This window comes from Salvelinus fontinalis, chromosome 6, assembly GCF_029448725.1.
Source record: "Salvelinus fontinalis isolate EN_2023a chromosome 6, ASM2944872v1, whole genome shotgun sequence".
Lineage (NCBI taxonomy): Eukaryota > Metazoa > Chordata > Actinopteri > Salmoniformes > Salmonidae > Salvelinus > Salvelinus fontinalis.
In genome coordinates, this window is record NC_074670.1 from 73,954,891 (window position 1) to 73,976,925 (window position 22,035).

Here is a 22,035-nt window from a genome sequence, read left to right on the forward strand (position 1 = left end):
CCCTCTCCTCCCCCTCTCTCTCTCTGAGACTGTTAGTTTCCATGAGCTATATGGTCCTACTGTCCACCCTGATCCAAGCCCATAGAACAGAAACCAGTAAACAGACTGTGTGAACGAGGTCTTAGGGCTGCGCCTCGTGCCTTTGGCTGCATCCTAAATCTCTCTCAACTCGCCCCAGATTGAGACCAGCTTTCTCCTCATGCAATCAGGTTGCCACTCCAGGGTTGGGTAGGTCACTTTTCAAATGTAATCCGTTACAGTTAATAGTTTTACCTGTCCAAAATTGTAATCAGTAACGTAACTTTTGAATTACACAAACTCCGTAACGTAATCTGATTGCTTTTTGGATTAGTTTTGTAGCGCTCTGGGTGTCGGGGGGTGTGAAGTCAGGCGCAGGAACAACAGAGAGTTCAATATAGTGCTTTTAATGCACACACGGTAAACAACATCCCCACGAAAGCACTGGGTGTAACAAACAAATGCCCCATACACGGGGGACGAATAAACAGTCCAAATACACTCTACGAACAAAATAAACAATACGTTCGTCTACTCCCGATACCAAGGTACAACTGATCAATCCCGCACAAAGAAACGGGCGGGCTGGCTGACTAATAAAGCCCAACTAATTATAATCACCTCAATACAGGTGTAACAAATAAACACATAAGGAGGGGGAGGAAAAAGAGTCAGTGGCAGCTAGTAGGCCGGCGACGACGACCGCCGAGCGCCACCCGAACGGGAAGGGGAGTCACCTTCGGTCGGAGTCGTGACAAGTTTCCCCTTAAAAGACATTAGAAGATGAAAAGGATCCATTAAATGCAGTTGGTGAGTCACGATAGTGGTCTCTGATTGGTGGCCATCATTTGGTGTGTCACGATAGCGGTCTCTGACTTGTAGTCAGACTTGCTAAGGTGGAACAAATTTAAATTTCCGCCTTTTTTTCGCAAAAGTCAGTTTTGAATTGAAAAGTAATCCAAGAAGTAATCATGTAGTTTTTGAAAAGTATCTCTAATCTGATTACAATATTTTTTATTGTAACATAACTGACTACAGTTTTTTTAAAGATCTGATTACAAGTAATCAGTTACTTCCCAACCCTGCTCTCCATGTAATCCTCCCTATTCTCTTTCCTCTCCACCTTGTCCTCCTCCCTATTCCCTTTCCTCTCCACCTTCTCCTCCCTATTCCCTTTCCTCTCCACCCTGTCCTCCTCCCTATTCCCTTTCCTCTCCACCTTGTCCTCCTCCCTATTCCCTTTCTTCTCCACCTTCTCCTCCTCCCTATTCCCTTTCCTCTCCACCTTCTCCTCCTCCCTATTCCCTTTCCTCTCCACCTTGTCCTCCTCCCTATTCCCTTTCCTCTCCACCTTGTCCTCCTCCCTATTTCCTTTCCTCTCCACCTTAACCTCCTCCCTATTCCCTTTCCTCTCCACCTCTGTCTTTCCCCCACCTCTGTCTTTCCCTCTCCATCTCCTCTCTCCTCCCTATTCCCTTCCCTCTACACCTCTGTCTTTCCCCCACCTCTGTCTTTCCCTCTCCATCTCCTCCCTATTCCCTTCCCTCTACACCTCTGTCTTTCCCCCACCTCTGTCTTTCCCTCTCCATCTCCTCTCTCCTCCCTATTCCCTTCCCTCTACACCTCTGTCTTTCCCCCACCTCTGTCTTTCCCTCTCCATCTCCTCTCTCCTCTCTCTTCCCTTCCCTCTACACCTCTGTCTTTCCCCCACCTCTGTCTTTCCCTCTCCATCTCCTCTCTCTTCCCTTCCCTCTACACCTCTGTCTTTCCCCCACCTCTGTCTTTCCCTCTCCATCTCCTCTCTCTTCCCTTCCCTCTACACCTCTGTCTTTCCCCCACCTCTGTCTTTCCCTCTCCACCTCCTCTCTCCTCCTCTTCCCTCCATCCAGACCATTTCACAGGCCTCTTTATGATGCAGCTAAAAGCAGCACATGTTCAAACACTCCTTTAACCCCCCCCCCCCCCCCCCCCCCCCCCACCCCACCCCGCACACACACACACACACACTCTCTCTCTCTCTCTCTCTCTCTCTCCTGGGATATCCTCCTTTAAACCACACACACTCTCTCTCTCTCTTTCTCTCTCCTGGGATATCCTCCTTTAAACCACACACACTCTCCCTCTCTCTCTCTCTCTCCTGGGATATCCTCCTTTAAACCACACACACTCTCTCTCTCTCTTTCTCTCTCCTGGGATATCCTCCTTTAAACCACACACTCTTTCTCTCTCTCTTTCTCTCTCTCCTGGGATATCCTCCTTTAAACCACTCTCTCTCTCTCTCTCTCTCTCTCTCTCTCTCTCTCTCTCTCTCTCTCTCTCTCTCTCTCTCTCTCTCTCTCTCTCTCCTGGGATATCCTCCTTTAAACCACACATTCTTTCTCTCTCCTGGGATATCCTCCTTTAAACCACACTCTCTCTCTTTCTCCTTGGATATCCTCCTTTAAACCACATTCTCTCTCTCTTTCCTGGGATATCCTCCTTTAAACCACACACACACTCTCTCACTCTCTCTCTCTCTCCTTGGATATCCTCCTTTAAACCACACTCTCTCTCTCTTTTTTACATTGCAGCCACCATCACAACTCTCACCAAAGCAACTAGAATAACTACAGAGACCAACGTGAATTACCTAAATACTCATCATAAAACATTTATGAAAAATACACAGTGTACAGCAAATGAAAGACAAAGATCTTGTGAATCCAGCCAATATTTCAGATGTTTTAAGTGTTTTACAGCGAAAACACAATATAGCATTATATTAGCTTACTACAATAGCCAACCACACAACAGCATTGATTCAAGCCAACAATAGCGATAACGAATAAACCAGCAAAATATATAAATTTTTTCACTAACCTTCTCAAACTTCTTCAGATGACAGTCCTATAACATCATATTACACAATACATATAGAGTTTGTTCGAAAATGTGCATATTTAGCGGCACAAATCGTGGTTATACAATGAGAATAGTAGCCAAGCTGCCAACAAAATGTTGGGAGAAATGTTGGGAGAGGCACCTAATCTAATCAGTAACTAATCATAAACTTGACTAAAAAATACAGGTTGGACAGCAAATGAAAGATACATTAGTTCTCAATGCAACCGCTGTGTTAGATTTTTTAAATTAACGTTACTACGACATACGTCTCGCGTTAAAGCGAGACCGCACCGAAATTAATGGCGGAATATGAGTTTTACATTTTTCAACAGAACAACGAATTAACATCATAAATTGTTCTTACTTTTGATGAGCTCCCATCAGAATCTTGGGCAAGTTGCCCAAAAGAATCGTTGCTCGGTTGTAGATTGTCGCCTTCAACTTTGGAATTAGCAGTAAACATTAGCCATGTGGCCCAGACGTGCCCAACTCACTAGAACGCAGCACAAAGAAATATCCGAAAATCGCAATATACTGATATAAACTGATATCACTCGGTTTAAAATAACAACATTATGATGTCTTTAACACCTATATCGAATACAATCAGAGCCGGATATATCTAAGGGCTATAACGGGAGCTTTCTAGAACGCCATCCTGAGGTCTGTCTTGCGTCATGGCGAACGAAGGAAAGACTGGACCCCACGTTCCCAGTCCATTTATATGGCCTCAGAACTGCCTAGCAACACCATTCCAATTCTCACTATTTGCTGACATCCAGGGGAAGGCGTATGCAGTGCATCTTGACCAATAGACAACTTGCAAATTAATAAACTGACCTCAGAACAGCCTGACTGATTTCAGATTTCTCACTTCCTCATAGGAAAATTGCTCCAACTTGAGTTCTGTTTTTTTTTTACAGATGTAATTCAAACGGTTTTAGAAACTAGAGAGTGTTTTCTATCCAATAGTAATAATAATATGCATATTGTACGAGCAATAATTAAGTACGAGGAAGTTTAATTTGGGGACGAAATTTTTACAAAGTGAAAACAGCACCCCCTATTGAGAAAAGGTTTAAACCACACACTCTCTCTCTCTCTCCTGGGATATCCTCCTTTAAACCACACTCTCTCTCTCTCTCTCTCTCTCTCCTGGGATATCCTCCTTTAAACCACTCTCTCTCTCTCTCTCTCTCTCTCTCTCCTGGGATATCCTCCTTTAAACCACACACTCTCTCACTCTCTCTCTCCTGGGATATCCTCCTTTAAACCACACACTCTCTCTTTCTCTCTCTCCTGGGATATCCTCTTTTAAACCACGCACTCCCTCTCTCTCTCTCTCCTGGGATATCCTCCTTTAAACCACACACTCTCTCTCTCTCTCTTTCCTGGGATATCCTCCTTTAAACCACACACACACACTCTCTCACTCTCTCTCTCTCCTGGGATATCCTCCTTTAAACCACACACTCTCTCTTTCTCTCTCTCTCCTGGGATATCCTCTTTTAAACCACACTCTCTCTCTCTCTCTCCTGGGATATCCTCTTTTAAACCACACACTCTCTCTCTCTCTCCTGGGATATCCTCTTTTATACCACTCTCTCTCTCTCTCTCTCTTCTGGGATATCCTCCTTTAAACCACACACACACTCTCTCTCTCTTTCTTTCTCCTGGGATATCCTCCTTTAAACCCACAGTGAGATGAGAGGTGAAATGTCTGGTGAAATAGTAATAGTCTGTTAATTGGTTGTTAATGGACTGGGTTGTGGTAATAGTCCCAATAGTCCCCTGTTTATTACCATTCCACAGCTATGTGAGCCCTGGCCATAGTGTAGGGTTACACCAGCTTTCTGCTCACAGTAAACCAGGATCAGCGTCCCAAATGGCACCATATTCACTATAAAGTGCACCACTTTCGACCAGGGCCCATTGGTGCACTATATAGGGAATAGGGTGCTGTTTTGGACGCACTTTATATATTGTGTTATTCGGAGGGTAGATGTTAATCTCATTATTGTTTTATGTGCTGCTGCTTTGGTTTATAATTGTCATTTTTTGGCCCCAAGTCAAGTGCTCTCTCTAAATGTCGACCACATTGTCTAGTGAGATTATTGTCCTAACCGTAATAAAGTCACCCAACATCAATGTGAAAGACTGGTGGAGAGCATGCCAAGATGCATGAAAGCTGTGATTGAAAATCAGGGTTATTCCACCAAATATTGATTTTCTGAACTCATCCTAAGTTAAAACATTATTGTGTTGTTTAAAAATGAATATCAACTTGTTTTCTTTGCATTATTCGAGGTCTGACAACACTACATGGCTAGAAGTATGTGGACACCTGCTCATCGAACATCTCATTCCAAAATCATGGGCATTAATATGACGTTGGTCCCCCCTTTGCTGCTGTAACAGCCTCCACTCTTCTGGGAAGGCTTTCCACTAGATGTTGGAACATTGCTGCTGTAACAACCTCCACTCTTCTGGGAAGGCTTTCCACTAGATGTTGGAACATTGCTGCTGTAACAACCTCCACTCTTCTGGAAGGCTTTCCACTAGATGTTGGAACATTGCTGCTGTAACAACCTCCACTCTTCTGGGAAGGCTTTCCACTAGATGTTGGAACATTGCTGCTGTAACAACCTCCACTCTTCTGGGAAGGCTTTCCACTAGATGTTGGAACATTGCTGCTGTAACAACCTCCACTCTTCTGGGAAGGCTTTCCACTAGATGTTGGAACATTGCTGCTGTAACAACCTCCACTCTTCTGGGAAGGCTTTCCACTAGATGTTGGAACATTGCTGCTGTAACAACCTCCACTCTTCTGGGAAGGCTTTCCACTAGATGTTGGAACATTGCTGCTGTAACAACCTCCACTCTTCTGGGAAGGCTTTCCACTAGATGTTGGAACATTGCTGCTGTAACAACCTCCACTCTTCTGGGAAGGCTTTCCACTAGATGTTGGAACATTGCTGCTGTAACAACCTCCACTCTTCTGGGAAGGCTTTCCACTAGATGTTGGAACATTGCTGCTGTAACAGCCTCCACTCTTCTGGGAAGGCTTTCCACTAGATGTTGGAACATTGCTGCGGGGACTTGCTTCAATTCAGCCACAACAGCATTAGTGAGGTCGGGCTCTGATGTTGGGCGATTAGGTCTGGCTCGCAGTCGGTGTTCCAATTCATCCCAAAGGTGTTCGATGGGGTTGAGGTCATGGCTCTGTGAAGGCCAGTCAAGTTCTTCCAAACCCATCTAAACAAACCATTTCTTTATGAACCTTTCTTTGTGCATTGTCATACTGAAACAGGATAGGGCCACAGAATCATCTAGAATGTCAAATCAAATCTTATTTGTCACATGACCCAAATACAACAGGTGTAGACCTTACAGTGAAATGCTTACTTACAAGCTCTTAACTAACAATGCAGTTTTAAGAAAAGTAAGTGTTAAATAAAAATAGACAAGTAAAACATTTAAATAACAAATAATTAAAGAACAGCAGTAAAATAACAGTAGCGAGGGGGAGGGGGGGGGGGGGGCGGTGCGCCAATAGTCTGGGTAGCCATTTGATTAACTGTTCAGAGTCTTATGAGTCTTATGGCTTGGGGGTAGAAGCTGTTAAGAAGCCTCTTGGACCTAGACTTGGCGCTCCGGTACCACTTCCCGTGCGGTAGAAGAGAAAACAGTCTATGACTATGGTGGCTGGAGTTTTTTTAGACCCTTCCTCTGACACCGCCTGGTACAGAGGTCTTGGATGGCAGGAAGCTTGACCCCAGTGATGTACTGGGCCGTACGCACTATCCTCTGTAGTGCTTTGCGGTCGGAGGCCAAGCAATTGCCATACCAGCTAGTGATGCAACCAGTCAGGATGCTCTTGAAGGTGCAGCTGTAGAACTTTTTGTAGAACTTTTTGAGGATCTGAGGACACATGCCAAATCTTTTCAGTCTCCTGAGGGGGAATAGGCTTTGTCGTGCCCTCTTCACGACTGTCTTGGTCTATTTGGACCATGATAGTTTGTTGGTGATGTGGACATCAAGGAACTTGAAGCTCTCAACCTTCTCCACTACAGCCCCGTTGATGAGAATGGGGACGTGCTCGGTCCTCCTTTTCCTGTAATCCACAATCACCTCCTTTGTCTTGATCACGTTGAGGGACAGGTTGTTGTCCTTGCACCACACGGTCAGGTCTATGACCTCCTCCCTATAGGCTGTCTCATCATTGTCGTGTGATCAGGCCTACCACTGTTGTGTCGTCAGCAATCTTAATGATGGTGTTGGAGTTGTGTCTGGCCATGCAGTCATGAGTGAACAGGGAGAACAGGAGAGGATTGAGCACGCACCCATAAGGGGCCCCCGTGTTGAGGAACAGCGTGGCAGATGTGTTGTTATCTACCCTTACCACCTGGGGATGGCCCATCAGGAAGTCCAGGATCCAGTTGCAGAGGGGGGTGTTAAGTCCCAGGGTCCTTAGCTTAGTGATGAGCTTTGAGGGTACTTGTATGCTGTAGGGTTAAGATTTCCCTTCACTGGAACTAAGGGTCATAGCCCGAGCCATGAAAAACAGCCCCAGACCATTATTCCTCCTTCACCAAACTTTACAGTTGGGGCAGGTAGTGTTCTCCTGGCATCCGCCAAACCCAGATTAGTTTGTCAGACTGCTAGATGGTGAAGCGTGATCATCCCTCCAAAGAATGCGTTTCCACTGCTCCAGAGTCCAATGGCGCCGAGCTTTACACCACTCCAGCCGATGCAAGGCATTGGTGATCTTAGGCTTATGTGTGGCTGCTCGGCCATGGAAACCCATTTAATGAAGCTCCCGATGAACAGTTTTTCCACTAACATACACAGTGTATGTGGACACCCTTCAAATGAGTGGATTCGGCTATTTCAGCCACACCCGTTGCCGACAGGTGTATAAAATAGAGCACACAGCCATGCAATCTCCACAAACAAACATTGCCAGTAGAATGGCCTGTTCTGAAAAGCTCAGTGACTTTCAACGTGGCACTGTTATAGGATACCACCTTTCCAACAAGTCAGTTTGTAAAATTTCTGCCCTGCTAGAGCTGCCCTGGTCACCTGTAAGTGCTTTTATTGTGAAGTGGAAATATCTACGAGCAACAGCAGCTCAGCCACGAAGTGATAGGCCACACAAGCTCACAGAACGGGACCGTCAAGTGCTGAAGTGCGTAAAAATCAACAACACTCACTACCGAGTTCCAAACTGCCTCTGGAAGCAACGTCAGCACAGGAACTGTTCGTTGGGAGCTTCATGAAATGGGTTTCAATGGCCGAAGAGCTGCACACAAGCCTAAGATCACCATGTGCAATGCCAAGCGTCGGCTGGAGTGGTGTAAAACTTGCTGCCATTGGACTCATGAGCAGTGGAAACACAACACCATCTGGCAGTCTGACGGACGAATCTGGGTTTAGCGGAAACCAGGAGAACGCTACATGCCCCAATGCATAGTGTCAACTGTAACGTTTGGTGGAGGAGGAATAATGGTCTGGGGCTGTTTTTCATGGTTAGGGCTCTTTAGTTCCAGTGAAGGGAAATCTTAGCGCTATGGAATACAATGCCACTCTATATAATTCTGTGCCTCCAACTTTGTGGCAACAGTTTGGGGAAGGCACTTTCCTGTTTCAGCATGACAATGTCCCCTTTCACAAAGGTGAGGTCCATACAGAAATGCTTTGTCGAGAACGGTGTGGAAGAACTTGACTGGCCTGCACAGAGCCATGACCTCAACCCCATCTAACACCTTTGGGATGAATTGGAACGCCGACTTAGTGCCAGGCCTAATCGCCCAGCATCAGTGCCCGACCTCACCAATGCTCTTGTGGCTGAATGGAAGCAAGTCCCCGCAGCAATGTTACAACATCTAGTGAAAAACCTTCCCAGAAGAGTGGAGGCTGTTATAGCACCAAAGGGGGGACCAACTCCATATTAATGCCCATGATTTTGGAATGAGATGTTCGACAAGCAGGTGTCCACATACTTTTGTCATGTAGTGTATAACCAGTCAGAATGACTCCTTGGACATTGATTCTGTTTCTACTGCATGTTCTACTCTGGTGAGCATTGGGTCTAAGTGTTCATATGTATATAAATATACATCCAATAGGAATGTAAAAGACTAGAGTTATTTGTGATTATATGATTTTGTCTCTACTCTCCAGTACCTCCACTACAGTGGCAATGTAATATTGATGTAGAAATGGCTGGGAGACCACACACACACACGCAGATCAACTGGAATCACAACTAAAAGTTCAACTGTCGACGTCAACACATCTATTTTTGATCATTTCAACTGTACGAGATGCCAGTCCTTTTAAAGTCAAACCACAAGGGCAATGTTGCAAAAAATATATTTAGAGATAAGTGATTTTTCAGCGCTCGATCACTCTCAGTTCTGCGTCATTTATGAGGAGACAAATAGTTGTTGAGAGTTGTTTAGAGCACGAACTGTGTGTGTGTGTGTGTGTGTGTGTGTGTGTGTGTGTGTGTGTGTGTGTGTGTGTGTGTGTGTGTGTGTGTGTGTGTGTGTGTGTGTGTGTGTGTGTGTGTGTGTGTGTGTGTGTGTGTGTGTGTGTGGACGTGTTTAACTATTCTTGTGGGGACCAGAAGTCCCTACAAGAATAGTAAAAGAACAAAAAGTTGACCAGCTGGGGACATTTTGTTAGTCCCCACAAGGTCAAATGCTATTTCTAGGGGGTTTAGGGTTAAGGTTAGAATTAGTGTTAGGGTTAGAATTAAGTTAAATATTAAGGTTAGGAGCTAGGGTTAGTTGTAGGGTTAGGGTTAGGAGCTAGGGTTAGGTTTAGGGTTAGGATAAAGTTTAGGTTTTTGGGTTAGGGTTAGGGTAAGGTTAGGGTTAGGGTTAGGGTAGGGTTAGGGTTAGGGTAAGAGTACGGGTTAGGGTTAGGGTTAGGTTTAGGGTTAGGGGTTAGGGAAAATAGGATTTTGAATGGGACTGAATTGTATGTCCCCACAAGGTTAGCTGTACAAGACTGTGTGTGTGTGTGTGTGTGTGTGTGTGTGTGTGTGTGTGTGTGTGTGTGTGTGTGTGTGTGTGTGTGTGTGTGTGTGTGTGTGTGTGTGTGTGTGTGTATGTACACTTAACATGGCCGCAGTGCAGGAAGTTACTCTGACAGAGCTGGGCTTTTTACAGTGGGGGTCTTTTGGACATCCAATCCAATGAACTAAAATAGACTAGTGGCTTTCAGTCAGAGTAATGTCACTCCTCGCTGTGGAGAGATGTACTAAAAGATTTCACTAACAGAAAGAACAATGTTTTTCATTTTTCATACAACCTGAGAGACTAGATGGACTGTTAAACCCCACAGGAATCAGAGCGATTCAATGTGACATTGGTTCTGGTTAAGACTGTTTGAAGTGTGCGTCCCAAATTACACCCTATTCACGATATAGTGTACTACTTCGACCAGAGGCCTGGTCAAAAGTAGTGCACTATGTAGGGGTTAGGGTGCACTATAAAGGGTACCATTTGGGACAAATCCACAGACTTGTAGACAGTGACTGTTTTGAACGAGACTATTTAGGCCCTGTTCCAATCTCCATACTACTGTACCACCTAGCTTAGAGTACATGCCCATTGAAATGCTTCAAACTAAGTGTCGTACCAGTGTGGACATTGGAATATAGAGCCTAGGGCTTGAGCCTGCCCTAAACCATATTCTTATACAGTATTTCAACATAAAACATTGAGGGCAAGAGTTTGTTGAGGCATGTTCATGAATAATACATGAAGAAAGTTATGAGATCAGAAAATACAGTTTCATTATAAGCCACGGGATGATTTATGTATTTTCATGATGATTTCAGCATGTAGAACTAATGCGGTTGGTATCAATGTGGCAGACTGTCAGTCGCATTGCCAGCTGGTCTTCGTTTGCTGCTTGTTGCAGTAACACTACAGTCCACTAGGTGGCTGTAGTTGATCACTGAAGTGCTCTGCTCAGACAAGCTGTTGTTAATTATGTTGCTGTGGGCTCTTATCGGGCTGAGAAGTGAAAACTACAAGACCCATAAACAGCCTGTTCAGGATGCAACATTTTTGGTTTATTTAACTAGGCAAGTCAGTTAAGAACACATTCTTATTCACAATGACGGACTAGGAACAGTGGGTTAACTGCCTTGTTCAGAACGACAGATTTTTACCTTGTCAGCTCAGGGATTCGATCTAGCAACCTTTCGGAGCCCAACGCTCTAACCATTAGGCGACCTGCCGCCCCGTTCGTTGTTTTTGTTGTTGTTGACAGAATGAAATAGAAATGTATTGTGGTGAACAGATGATGGTTTCTCAGGTAAAATAGGGAATTGTGTTGCTTCCTTTCTATCTGTAACGTTGTGAACATATTTTATTTTTTATTTTATTTAGCCATATCACCTCACTGAATAGAACACACCTGTTGGAATCAGGCCACTGATTTCTTAGCGAGGTAATATTTATCTGGTAAATAGAAATGTGAACTCAGATAGGATAAAGAAGCTCAATACTTCAATAGATAGTAACACCTTACCTGAATGAGAAATATAGGCTTTTCATGGAAAATGACTGGGATTGAGTAAGAAATTGGCACCCTATATAGTGCAGGACATGGGCCCTACTCAAAAATCTAATAAAATTGTGTTGGTCACGTACACATATTTAGCAGATGTTATTGTGGGTGTAGTGAAATGCTTGAGTTCCTAGCTCCAACAGTGCAAAATATCTAACAATTCACAATACACACAAATTTAAAGTAAAAGAATGGAGTTAAGAAATGTATACATATTAGGACGAGCAATGTCAGAGTGGCATTAACTAGAATACAGTAAATACATATGAAATGAGTAAAGCAGTATGTAAACATTATTAAAGTGACTAGTGTTCCATTATTAAAGTGGCCAGTGATTCCATGTCTATGTATAAAGGGCAGTAGCCTCTAAGGTGCAGGGTTGAGTAACTGGGTGGTAGCAGGCTAGTAATGGCTATTTAACAGTCTGATGGCCTTGAGATAGAAGCTGTTTTTCAGTCTCTCGGTCCCAGCTTTGATGCACCTGTACTGACCTCTCCTTCTGGATGATAGCGGTGTGAACAGGCAGTGGTTCAGGTGGTTGTTGTCCTTGATGATCTTTTTGGCCTTCCTGTGTGACATCAGGTGGTGTAGGTGTCCTGGGTGGCAGGTAGTTTGCCTCTGGTGATGCGTTGTGCAGACCACACCACCCTCTGAGAGCCCTGAGGTTGCGGGCGGTGCAGTTGTCGTACCAGGTGGTGATACAGCCCGACAGGATGCTCTCAATTGTGCATCTGTAAAAGTTTGTGAGGGTCTTAGGGGCCAAGCTGAATTTCTTCAGCATCCTGAGGTTGAAGAGGTGTTGTTGCGGCCTTCTTCACCACACTGTCTGTGTGGGTGGACCATTTCAGATCGTCTGTGATGTGTACGCTGAGGAACTTGAAGCTTTTCACCTTCTCCACTGTGGTCGATGTGGATAGGGGCGTGCTCTCTCTGCCGTTTCCTGTAGTGCTCTATAAGTTATACGGTTCTATTTTGGACACACCCTGTATGCCTGTTTCTCTCTGGACACACCCTGTATGCCCGTTTCCCTTTGGACACACCCTGTATGCCCATTTCCCTCTGGACACACCCTGTATGCCTGTTTCCCTCTGGACAAACCCAGTATGCCTGTTTCCCTCTGGACACACCCTGTATGCCTGTTTCCCTCTGGACACACCCAGTATGCCTGTTTCCCTCTGGACACACCCTGCATGCCTGTTTCCCTCTGGACACACCCTGCATGCCCGTTTCCCTCTGGACACACCCTGTATGCCCGTTTCCCTCTAGACACACCTTGTATGCCTGTTTCCCTCTAGACACACCCTGTATGCCCGTTTCCCTCTGGACACACCCTGTATGCCCGTTTCCCTCTAGACACACCTTGTATGCCTGTTTCCCTCTAGACACACCCTGTATGCCCGTTTCCCTCTAGACACACCCTGTATGCCTGTTTCCCTCTAGACACACCCTGTATGCCTGTTTCCCTCTGGAAACACCTTGTATGCCTGTTTCCCTCTAGACACACCTTGTATGCCTGTTTCCCTCTAGACACACCCTGTATGCATGTTTCCCTCTAGACACACCCTGTATGCCCGTTTCCCTCTAGACACACCCTGTATGCCCGTTTACCTCTAGACACACCCTGTATGCATGTTTCCCTCTAGACACACCCTGTATGCATGTTTCCCTCTGGACACACCTTGTATGCATGTTTCCCTCTAGACACACCCTGTATTCCCGTTTCCCTCTAGACACACCCTGTATGCCCGTTTCCCTCTGGACACACCCTGTATGCCCGTTTACCTCTGGACACACCCTGTATTCCCGTTTCCCTCTGGACACACCCTGTATGCCCGTTTCCCTCTAGACACACCTTGTATGCCTGTTTCCCTCTAGACACACTCTGTATGCATGTTTCCCTCTAGACACACCCTGTATTCCCGTTTACCTCTGGACACACCCTGTATGCCTGTTTCCCTCTGGACACACCCAGTATGCCTGTTTCCCTCTGGACACACCCTGCATGCCCGTTTCCCTCTGGACACACCCTGTATGCCTGTTTCCCTCTGGACACACCCTGTATGCCCGTTTCCCTCTAGACACACCCTGTATGCATGTTTCCCTCTGGACACACCCTGGAAAACACTAAATAAAGCAAGGGACCAAAGTGAAGTGGAATATAGATTGTTTTATTTGTTCGTTTTAGATCGAATTTTAAAGAAGTCTGATTTGTTTTTATAGAATATGCAAATTATAATCCATTCCATATTTACAGAAATCATGTACACTTTGTGCTTAATATGGTGTTATATACAAAGGTCAAATGAACAGCTATAGGCACCTCTTTGTCTGTGTCTATAGAGTATGAATGATGTGTAATTCAGAAGAATGTCTTATTTTGACATATTGTGTAATATACTACTACATTTTGCTGAAACTATGAAAGAGCAAATAATGGTAAAGTGAAAAGTAAAAGAGAAAAACAACAATCTGAGATGTACATTCAGGATCAAACCCCAGCTTGAGAACAGGGGATCCAACGTAATCAATGGCATCCATTCTGGTGAGTGTTCGTGAAGGATAGTGAACAATACAGAATGATATTCAGTTTGGATTCCAGGCTAGTGACTAGCAGCGCAAAGGAAGAGTATGTGTAGGCCCCAGGGGAGACCAACTGCCACCTCTCATTGAAACCAGGCTGGTTTTTCCCAGAAAGCAGGATCCCCGTTATAGTAAATGGTTGCGGTTTCAGGTCAATATTCAAAGGGAAAAAAACAACAAAAAACATTTGAAGACAATCATGTTACAGATAATTGCTTCTATTACAACAGATGTATGTCCTTGAACCGATATTTTTTTTTAAAAATCACACAAAGAAGTTATATGGATAATTGAGTTGCTATGGCAGCCTGCAGTACCCCGGTCGGCTATCATTTACACTTGAGATACTCATTGAAAGGGGCGGCACTGAGCTAGCCTGCAACATCACTTCCTGGAGTAGCTCAAACTGTGCATGTTATGTCTACATAAATCTCCCTCATGAGATGCCATCTTAGCATGCTAAAAGCGACTTGATGTGATGTCATCGATATGTACAGTAAATGGTTGGGAGTCTAACAAGGTTTTAGTTATAACCTCCAAGGTGTTTTGTGATATATAGAACCACGGCTAGGTTTACCCCCACCTCGCGGGTAAAACATTTCAGGTGTCCCCCTCTTGACGGCAAAAAAAGAGACGTTTTTAAGTACATTTTCTGAAATTCTACACATTTTGCCATGGTGCAGAGAGAAAATGCTGTGGTTTTAAAGCATATATTCCTGAAATTCTACACATTTTGCCATGGGGCAGAGAGGAAATGCTGTGGTTTTAAAGCATATATTCCTGAAATTCTACACATTTTGCCATGAGGTGGAGAGAAAATGTTGTGGTTTTAAAACATATTTCATGCTATTCTACACATTTTGCAATGGGGTGGAGAGAAAATCTTGCTGTTTTAAAGCCAATTTTCTACAATTCTACACATTTTGCCAGGACTTACGCCATGTTGATATGATATCTGAGTGAGAGAGACGGACAAAATCAATGGGGGACCCTGGGTTGAATGTCTAGCAGATTGTTTTGTTATTGTCTGTCCCTCTTTTAGGATGAATTATGATAGGATGACCCTCTAGCAAGGTGCATTGTGATAGGATGACCCTCTAGCAAGGTGCATTGTGATAGGATGACCCTCTAGCAAGGTGCATTGTGATAGGATGACCCTCTAGCAAGGTGCATTGTGATAGGAAGACCCTCTAGCAAGGTGCATTGTGATAGGATGACCCTCTAGCAAGGTGCATTGTGATTAGGATGACCCTCTAGCAAGGTGCATTGTGATAGGATGACCCTCTAGCAAGGTGCATTGTGATAGGATGACCCTCTAGCAAGGTGCATTGTGATAGGATGACCCTCTAGCAAGGTGCATTGTGATAGGATGACCCTCTAGCAAGGTGCATTGTGATAGGATGACCCTCTAGCAAGGTGCATTGTGATAGGATGACCCTCTAGCAAGGTGCATTGTGATAGGATGACCCTCTAGCAAGGTGCATTGTGATAGGATGACCCTCTAGCAAGGTGCATTGTGATAGGATGACCCTCTAGCAAGGTGCATTGTGATAGGATGACCCTCTAGCAAGGTGCATTGTGATAGGATGACCCTCTAGCAAGGTGCATTGTGAAAGAGGATTGGCTGAACCATGCCTGTGAGCATCTTGGGCACGTGAACGCTGACAATCTCAGAGATCATCTCTGGATAGCTTACTCTGGTGGGCTGAGACTGGGCCTGGATAAACAGATCATAGGTGAACTGGTGCAGCTTCCTCACAATCTGAGAGAAAGAAAGAGAGAGAGGGAGAAAAGGAGGGTGGATGGGTGGAGAACAAGGGGGGGGATATGTCAACATACGTGTTAGAGGTTAGGGGTCAGAGGTCAGGGTTAGTGTATATTACCGGGTGTAAGTAGTCCAATAGCTGTGTTAGCTGGAACAGGTGTTGGTTAGGGGTCAGAGGTCAGGGTTAGTGTATATTACCGGGTGTAGGAAGTCCAGTAGTTGTGTTAGCTGGAACAGGCGTTGTGTGTGGTGTTTTTCTCCGTGGTAGCTGGCCAGACGATCCAGCTCCTTGATGTAAGAGATCCTCAGCTCGTCAAAACACTTCTGATTCCTCAGACCCTCCACGGGGACTAACAGACACAAATAAATAAGCAGATATTGACCCAGATAATGATACAGTCACCTGGTGTCAGTGTGTCAGTGATGTGACTCACTGATGCTGAAGAGGAGCAGAGCCTTCATACAGAGGAACTCGTCCTGGGTGACTCTGAGCATACAGAACCTCTGGGACAGTAGACGGAACTGGACACAGTGTTCATACATACTGGACACACGCATCCTCTGACTGTGGTGAAGGTGTGAGAGAGGGTGAGAAGGTGTGAGAGAGAGAGGGTGAGAGAGGATGAGAAGGTGTGAGAGAGAGGGTGAGAAGGTGAGCGAGAGAGATAGAGAGAGAGGGTCAGAAGTTGAGAGAGAGGGTCAGAAGTTGAGAGAGAGATGGGGGGGGGTCAGAAGTTGAGAGAGAGAAAGTCAGAGGGTTAGAAGTTGAGAGCGAGAGAGAGATAGGGGGGGTCAGAAGTTGAGAGAAAGAGAGGGTCCGAAGTTGAGAGCGAGAGAGGGTCAGGAGTTGAGAGAGAGGGTCAGAAGTTGAGAGCAGAGAGGGTCAGAAGTTGAGAGAAAGAGAGGATCAGAAGGTGAGAGAGAGAGGGGGATCAGAAGGTGAGAGAGAGAGGGGGGTCAGAAGTTGAGAGAGAGAGGGGGGTCACAAGGTGAGAGAGAGAGGGGGTCAGATGTTGAGAGAGAGAGGGGGGTCAGAAGGTGAGAGAGAGAGGGGGGTCAGAAGGTGAGAGAAAGATAGGATCAGAAGGTGAGAGAGAGAGGGGGGTGAGAAGGTGAGAGAGAGAGGGGGGTCAGAATGTGAGAGAGAGAGAGGATCAGAAGTTGAGAGAGAGAGAGGATCAGAAGTTGAGAGAGAGAGAGGATCAGAAGGTGAGAGAGAGAGGGGGGTCAGAAGGTGAGAGAGAGAGAGGGGGGTCAGAAGTTGAGAGCGAGAGAGGGGTCAGAAGTTGAGAGAGAGAGGGGGGTCAGAAGTTGAGAGAGAGAGGGGGGTCAGAAGTTGAGAGAGAGGGGGGGGTCAGAAGTTGAGAGAGAGGGGGGGGGGGTCAGAAGGTGAGAGAGAGAGGGGGTCAGAAGTTGAGAGAGAGAGGGGGGTCAGAAGGTGAGAGAGAGAGGGGGGGCAGAAGGTGAGAGAGAGAGGGGGGTCAGAAGGTGAGAGAGAGAGGGGGGGCAGAAGGTGAGAGAGAGAGGGGGGTCAGAAGTTGAGAGAGAGAGGGGGGGGGGTCAGAAGGTGAGAGAGAGAGAGGATCAGAAGGTGAGAGAGAGATAGGATCAGAAGGTGAGAGAGAGAGGGGGGTTAGAAGGTGAGAGAGAGAGGGGGGTTAGAAGGTGAGAGAGAGAGGGGGGGTCAGAAGGTGAGAGAGAGAGAGGATCAGAAGGTGAGAGAGAGAGGGGTCAGAAGTTGAGAGAGAGAGAGAGGGGGGTCAGAAGGTGAGAGAGAGAGAGGATCAGAAGGTGAGAGAGAGATAGGATCAGAAGGTGAGAGAGAGAGGGGGGTTAGAAAGTGAGAGAGAGAGGGGGGTCAGAAGGTGAGAGAGAGAGAGGATCAGAAGGTGAGAGAGAGAGAGGATCAGAAGGTGAGAGAGAGAGGGGGGTCAGAAGGTGAGAGAGAGAGGGGGGTCAGAAGGTGAGAGAAAGATAGGATCAGAAGGTGAGAGAGAGAGGGGGGTCAGAAGTTGAGAGAGAGAGGGGGGTCAGAAGTTGAGAGAGAGAGAGGATCAGAAGGTGAGAGAGAGAGGGGGGTCAGAAGGTGAGAGAGAGAGAGGGGGGTCAGAAGTTGAGAGCGAGAGAGGGGTCAGAAGTTGAGAGAGAGAGGGGGGTCAGAAGTTGAGAGAGAGGGGGGGGGGTCAGAAGGTGAGAGAGAGAGGGGGTCAGAAGTTGAGAGAGAGAGGGGGGTCAGAAGGTGAGAGAGAGAGGGGGGGCAGAAGGTGAGAGAGAGAGGGGTCAGAAGTTGAGAGAGAGAGGGGGGTCAGAAGTTGAGAGAGAGAGAGAGGGGGGTCAGAAGGTGAGAGAGAGAGAGGATCAGAATGTGAGAGAGAGAGATAGGATCAGAATGTGAGAGAGAGAGATAGGATCAGAAGGTGAGAGAGAGAGGGGGGTTAGAAGGTGAGAGAGAGAGAGGGGTCAGAAGGTGAGAGAGAGAGGGGGTCAGAAGTTGAGAGAGAGAGGATCAGAAGGTGAGAGAGAGAGGGGGTTAGAAGGTGAGAGAGAGAGGGGGGTCAGAAGGTGAGAGAGAGAGAGGATCAGAAGGTGAGAGAGAGAGAGGATCAGAAGGTGAGAGAGAGAGAGGATCAGAAGGTGAGAGAGAGAGGGGTCAGAAGTTGAGAGAGAGAGGGGGGGGGGTCAGAAGGTGAGAGAGAGAGGGGGTCAGAAGGTGAGAGAGAGAGGGGGGTCAGAAGGTGAGAGAGAGAGGAGGGGGGCAGAAGGTGAGAGAGAGAGGGGGGTCAGAAGGTGAGAGAGAGAGGGGGTCAGAAGTTGAGAGAGAGAGGGGGGTCAGAAGGTGAGAGAGAGAGGGGGGTCAGAAGGTGAGAGAGAGAGAGGATCAGAAGGTGTGAGAGAGAGGGGGGTCAGAAGGTGAGCGAGAGAGGGGGGTCAGAAGGTGAGAGAAAAAGGGGGGTCAGAAGGTGAGAGAAAGGGTCAGTGTAATGTTTATTCTTAATTTAGGATTGTTTATTTCCCTTTTATTTATTGTCTAGAGAAAAAGATTGATGTATCAATATTGTATTCAGCAAGACAATAGTTGTACTCACTCGTTGAAGATGAGGTCAGGAGCGAAGTAGAGCTCTCTAGCGTCTGTGTTAGTGTAAGACCTCCAGCCCAGAGCGAAAACCATCAACCCCAGCCATGAAGACTGGATCACTGACATCTGGTCTTCTACATACAGCTCTCTGAAACCTACACAGAGAGAACATCATCAATACCAGCCATGAAGACTGGATCACTGACATCTGGTCTTCTACATACAGCTCTCTGAAACCTACACAGAGAGAACATCATCAATACCAGCCATGAAGACTGGATCACTGACATCTGGTCTTCTACATACAGCTCTCTGAAACCTACACAGAGAGAACATCATCAACCCCAGCCATGAAGACTGGATCACTGACATCTGGTCTTCTACATACAGCTCTCTGAAACCTACACAGAGAGAACATCATCAATACCAGCCATGAAGACTGGATCACTGACATCTGGTCTTCTACATGCAGCTCTCTGAAACCCACAGTACAGGGAGAATAAAATAGGTTATGACTAGAGCCCCCCCTGGTGGGAAGGACATAGAAACTAGAACCGAGGCTACAGCACTGGTATCAGTCACACACAGACCAGCTCTCTGTTCCCCAACTCTCTCTATCACACCAGGGTTAGAGGGTTGGTACCATGTAGTGGTTAGGTAACAGTAAGATACAGGGTTAGAGGGTTGGTAACATGTAGTGGTTAGGTAACAGTAAGATACAGGGTTAGTGGGTTGGTACCAGGTAGTGGTTAGGTAACAGTAAGATACAGGGTTAGTGGGTTGGTACCATGTAGTGGTTAGGTAACAGTAAGATACAGGGTTAGTGGGTTGGTACCATGTAGTGGTTAGGTAACAGTAAAATACAGGGTTAGTGGGTTGGTACCATGTAGTGGTTAGGTAACAGTAAGATACAGGGTTAGTGGGTTGGTACCATGTAGTGGTTAGGTAACAGGGTTAGTGGGTTGGTACCATGTAGTGGTTAGGTAACAGTAAGATACAGGGTTAGAGGGTTGGTACCATGTAGTGGTTAGGTAACAGTAGAATACAGGGTTAGAGGGTTGGTACCATGTAGTGGTTAGGTAACAGTAAGATACAGGGTTAGAGGGTTGGTACCATGTAGTGGTTAGGTAACAGTAAGATACAGGGTTAGAGGGTTGGTACCATGTAGTGGTTAGGTAACAGTAGAATACAGGGTTAGAGGGTTGGTACCATGTAGTGGTTAGGTAACAGTAAGATACAGGGTTAGAGGGTTGGTACCATGTAGTGGTTAGGTAACAGGGTTAGAGGGTTGGTACCATGTAGTGGTTAGGTAACAGGGTTAGAGGGTTGGTACCATGTAGTGGTTAGGTAACAGTAAGATACAGGGTTAGTGGGTTGGTACCATGTAGTGGTTAGGTAACAGGGTTAGTGGGTTGGTACCATGTAGTGGTTAGGTAACAGGGTTAGAGGGTTGGTACCATGTAGTGGTTAGGTAACAGTAAGATACAGGGTTAGTGGGTTGGTACCATGTAGTGGTTAGGTAACAGTAAGATACAGGGTTAGTGGGTTGGTACCATGTAGTGGTTAGGTAACAGTAAGATACAGGGTTAGTGGGTTGGTACCATGTGGTGGTTAGGTAACAGTAAGATACAGGGTTAGTGGGTTGGTACCATGTGGTGGTTAGGTAACAGTAAGATACAGGGTTAGAGGGTTGGTACCATGTAGTGGTTAGGTAACAGTAGAATACAGGGTTAGAGGGTTGGTACCATGTAGTGGTTAGGTAACAGTAAGACACAGGGTTAGTGGGTTGGTACCATGTAGTGGTTAGGTAACAGTAGAATACAGGGTTAGAGGGTTGGTACCATGTAGTGGTTAGGTAACAGTAGAATACAGGGTTAGAGGGTTGGTACCATGTAGTGGTTAGGTAACAGTAGAATACAGGGTTAGAGGGTTGGTACCATGTAGTGGTTAGGTAACAGGGTTAGTGGGTTGGTACCATGTAGTGGTTAGGTAACAGTAGAATACAGGGTTAGAGGGTTGGTACCATGTAGTGGTTAGGTAACAGTAGAATACAGGGTTAGAGGGTTGGTACCAGGTAGTGGTTAGGTAACAGGGTTAGTGGGTTGGTACCATGTAGTGGTTAGGTAACAGTAAGATACAGGGTTAGAGGGTTGGTACCATGTAGTGGTTAGGTAACAGTAAGATACAGGGTTAGAGGGTTGGTACCATGTAGTGGTTAGGTAACAGTAAGATACAGGGTTAGAGGGTGGGTACCATGTAGTGGTTAGGTAACAGTAAGATACAGGGTTAGTGGGTTGGTACCATGTAGTGGTTAGGTAACAGGGTTAGAGGGTTGGTACCATGTAGTAGTTAGGTAACAGTAAGATACAGGGTTAGTGGGTTGGTACCATGTAGTGGTTAGGTAACAGTAAGATACAGGGTTAGAGGGTTGGTACCATGTAGTGGTTAGGTAACAGTAAGATACAGGGTTAGAGGGTTGGTACCATGTAGTGGTTACGTAACAGTAAGATACAGGGTTAGAGGGTTGGTACCATGTAGTGGTTAGGTAACAGTAAGATACAGGGTTAGAGGGTTGGTACCATGTGGTGGTTAGGTAACAGTAAGATACAGGGTTAGAGGGTTGGTACCATGTGGTGGTTAGGTAACAGTAAGATACAGGGTTAGAGGGTTGGTACCATGTAGTGGTTAGGTAACAGTAAGATACAGGGTTAGAGGGTTGGTACCATGTGGTGGTTAGGTAACAGTAAGATACAGGGTTAGAGGGTTGGTACCAGGTAGTGGTTAGGTAACAGTAAGATACAGGGTTAGAGGGTTGGTACCAGGTAGTGGTTACGTAACAGTAAGATACAGGGTTAGAGGGTTGGTACCATGTAGTGGTTAGGTAACAGTAAGATACAGGGTTAGAGGGTTGGTACCAGGTAGTGGTTACGTAACAGTAAGATACAGGGTTAGAGGGTTGGTACCATGTAGTGGTTAGGTAACAGTAAGATACAGGGTTAGAAGGTTGGTACCATGTAGTGGTTAGGTAACAGTAAGATACAGGGTTAGAGGGTTGGTACCATGTAGTGGTTAGGTAACAGTAAGATACAGGGTTAGAGGGTTGGTACCATGTAGTGGTTAGGTA

At 46.0% G+C, this 22,035-nt stretch overlaps 1 protein-coding gene across 2 annotated transcripts in view; it reads right to left on the reverse strand.

The window, feature by feature from the left end:
* Positions 1–13,637: 13,637 nt before the first annotated feature.
* Positions 13,638–22,035, reverse strand: part of LOC129858686 (androgen receptor-like) — a 44,227-nt gene continuing 35,829 nt past the window's right edge. For both annotated transcript variants that reach the window (XM_055928008.1, XM_055928006.1), the window contains exons 6-9: positions 18,922–19,066; positions 16,270–16,400; positions 16,034–16,185; positions 13,638–15,832 (exon numbers count right to left, since the gene is read on the reverse strand). In XM_055928008.1, coding sequence (XP_055783983.1) covers positions 15,665–15,832; positions 16,034–16,185; positions 16,270–16,400; positions 18,922–19,066 — 596 coding nt within the window. In that variant the 3' untranslated portion in view covers positions 13,638–15,664. The remainder of the gene's footprint in view (positions 15,833–16,033; positions 16,186–16,269; positions 16,401–18,921; positions 19,067–22,035) is intronic.